This window comes from Agrilus planipennis, unplaced genomic scaffold, assembly GCF_000699045.2.
Source record: "Agrilus planipennis isolate EAB-ADULT unplaced genomic scaffold, Apla_2.0 scaffold563, whole genome shotgun sequence".
Taxonomy (NCBI): domain Eukaryota; kingdom Metazoa; phylum Arthropoda; class Insecta; order Coleoptera; family Buprestidae; genus Agrilus; species Agrilus planipennis.
This window is the reverse complement of record NW_020439648.1, coordinates 3,836-6,488: the sequence shown is the minus strand read 5'-3', so window position 1 is coordinate 6,488 and position 2,653 is coordinate 3,836. Positions and strand designations below refer to the sequence as shown.

At 36.1% G+C, this 2,653-nt stretch overlaps 1 protein-coding gene across 1 annotated transcript in view; it reads left to right on the top strand.

Annotated features, from left to right (window-relative positions):
- Nucleotides 1-1,887, top strand: part of LOC108743509 (phenoloxidase-activating factor 2-like) — a gene marked incomplete at its 5' end in the record, with an annotated part of 12,130 nt that extends 10,243 nt beyond the window's left edge. The window contains one exon of the mRNA XM_025979403.1: nucleotides 1,656-1,887. Within this exon, the coding sequence (XP_025835188.1) occupies nucleotides 1,656-1,853 (198 nt within the window). The remainder of the gene's footprint in view (nucleotides 1-1,655) is intronic.
- Nucleotides 1,888-2,653: the final 766 nt, after the last annotated feature.

Here is a 2,653-nt window from a genome sequence, read left to right as displayed (position 1 = left end):
TTAGCATTCGGGAGGACGCCGGTTCGATTCCGGGTCCGTCTGCCTTGGTCCAAGTTTTTCTGTGGTTTCCTTGGATCACTTAGGCAAATGCTGAGGCAGTAATATTCCACAGATAATCTTTCATTCTCTTCTGTCTTCATTTCGTCCGTCTCATCTTTCTCACCCGAACCACCACCCATCCATTCCCACGATTCCTTAAAGCAGAGTGACAAGGGCCTTCCGCCCTACCTTCCGGTGTAGTCCGGAGGGACTGCCCGCCCACCAGCATTACTGGCTGGTGGGGATGAAACACCCAAGTTTTTTTTTAGTACGGGTGCCAAAACGACGACGGTGGGCGAGGCGGAAAAGAAAAGGTTGTGAGATGTTCTAGGTTTAGGGAAATGCGAAAATTAGTTCGAGATAGAAAATAGTGTCCGTAATTTTGAAGGAATTTCAAATGTCGTAAAGATGTTGAAGTTACTTTTACCGCTACTATAAAGTAATAAAACTATAAAGTGATAAGGAAGTTACACAACAAAGTAATTGCGACCATTGAATATCACTTTAAAAACATCACTTTAACGTAATTTTGTACAGTAACAATTTGGTTCTACGTACTTCAGAAGTCGCTTTTTAAGTGATAATTACGTAATAACTACTTATCTCTGTTTCCACACCATTGATACTGCTTGGGAGCTAGGGCATTGAGTTAGTTTTATTTCTTTAGCGATTTCCATAAATCAAACGAAAAATGCAAACTTTAAGAAAACTTCTATGAGATAGATATCAACAGGTATCAGAAAATTTTAAAAATATACGGTATTCAATATAGGGAAAGAGCGAATATAAGATAGGAGACGAAAACTTAGAAGAAGTGGCCGAATTTAGGTATCTAGGAGGTCAGATAAGCCAGGGCAGAAGGAGTAGTAGGGATATAAAGCAGAGGATAGCGCAGGATCGTGTCGCCTTTAATAAAAAGAAGTCACTTCTATGCTCTCGAACGGTTAACTTGGAAATTCAAAAAGGTTGTTAAAGGTGTATGTTTGGAGCACGGCGCTGTACGGGTGCGAAACATGGTCAGTCGGCGCGGTGGAAAAGAAAAGGTTAGAAGCGCTCGAAATGTATTACAGACGAATCATCAGGATACTGTGGATAGAAAGGGTTAGAAATGAAGAGGTATTAGAAAGAATAAGAGAACTAAGGACTCTATGGAAATCAATAAAAAGGGGCGAGATAGGTTGGTAGGACATCTTCTCAGGCGTGAAGGTCTAGTTAGAGACATATTAGAGGCACAAATGGGAGTTAGGAGGGGTAGAGGTAGACCTAGATTAGATTACTGTTCGCAAATATTTAAGGATATGGGTTGTTCTAGTTTTAGAGAAATGTGAAGATTAGCTCAGCTTAGGAAAGAGTGAAGGTGTGTCTCCAATCAGTCTTAGGACTGACGACCTTGACCTTATGATGATGATGACGGTAGTCAAATACATAAGTAAAATTCGGTTATTCCATTCAATATTACGAAGTAATGAGGCACTCCAAAAGAACCAGAAATGACGTATATTTGAAAATATTTTCATTAAGTAAGCTTCAAGCTTGATAATTCTAATGAATGGTTTAGTTCAATCATTTTGTATATTTAATTAACTTTAATGTAAATATTTTTTTTTACTTTTCAGGGTGACGGTGGTGGACCTTTAGTTTGTCCTGATCCAACCAACCCCAGCAGATACATGCAAACAGGTATCGTAGCCTGGGGTATTGGTTGCGGTGACACGGGGGTTCCTGGTGTCTATGTCGACGTGGCACAATTTAGAAATTGGATAGATGAACAACTAGCAAGACTGAAAATCGATACTAGCCCGTACAAATTTTGATTTAAATAATAATACAATAAAGTAATTTTTTAAAGTAATTGTTTTATTTCCTATATTTGTGACTATATCCGACATGTGCTAGTTGGATTTCGATCTTGTATTTTATCAACTCCGTTGTTAAAAATAACGATTTCGAAAATATATTATTTTCTTTTCATTAATGCGATGTATTATAAAAAATTATACCATTTTGGGTCACAATATTTAGAGATAACCACGGACAAAAATTACTTAACAATTTATAATTATTTCTTTTTTAACTATAAATTTCATAGAATAATTACATTTACTATGCATATAATGTAATAAAAGCTGGTACCCACCACCTCGACCAACATGTCAAGACATTTTTACAATTTTTTTAATCGCATTTTTAAATAAGGTGCGATTTAAATGTAAAGTTAAAAAACCCCTTCAAATGCCCTTTCCGAACATAAAATTTTGCTAGCTCTATCTCATAGCTCTGATATACAATTATTTCTTTAATAATTTTGAGAAAAAGTCGGTAGTATAAAAACGGCGATAATCCTTATAATGTAATTAAAAAGAATTTTAGAAAATTAGGGTATAGTAGTAATAATGTAAGAAACGAGGTACGGATCATTTTGATAGAAAATGAGGAAAAGGCAGATAAATGGAAAGAATATTTAGGGAAACTATACGCAGGTTATGAGTTAAGAGATATATTAGAGAAGGAAAATAGTGTGGAGAAAGATGAACCAGGTAACTTATCCCATAATGAGAGAAGAGTTCGATGTAGCCGATAGTTTTTTAAGACAGAATTTGGAAGAAAATCACTC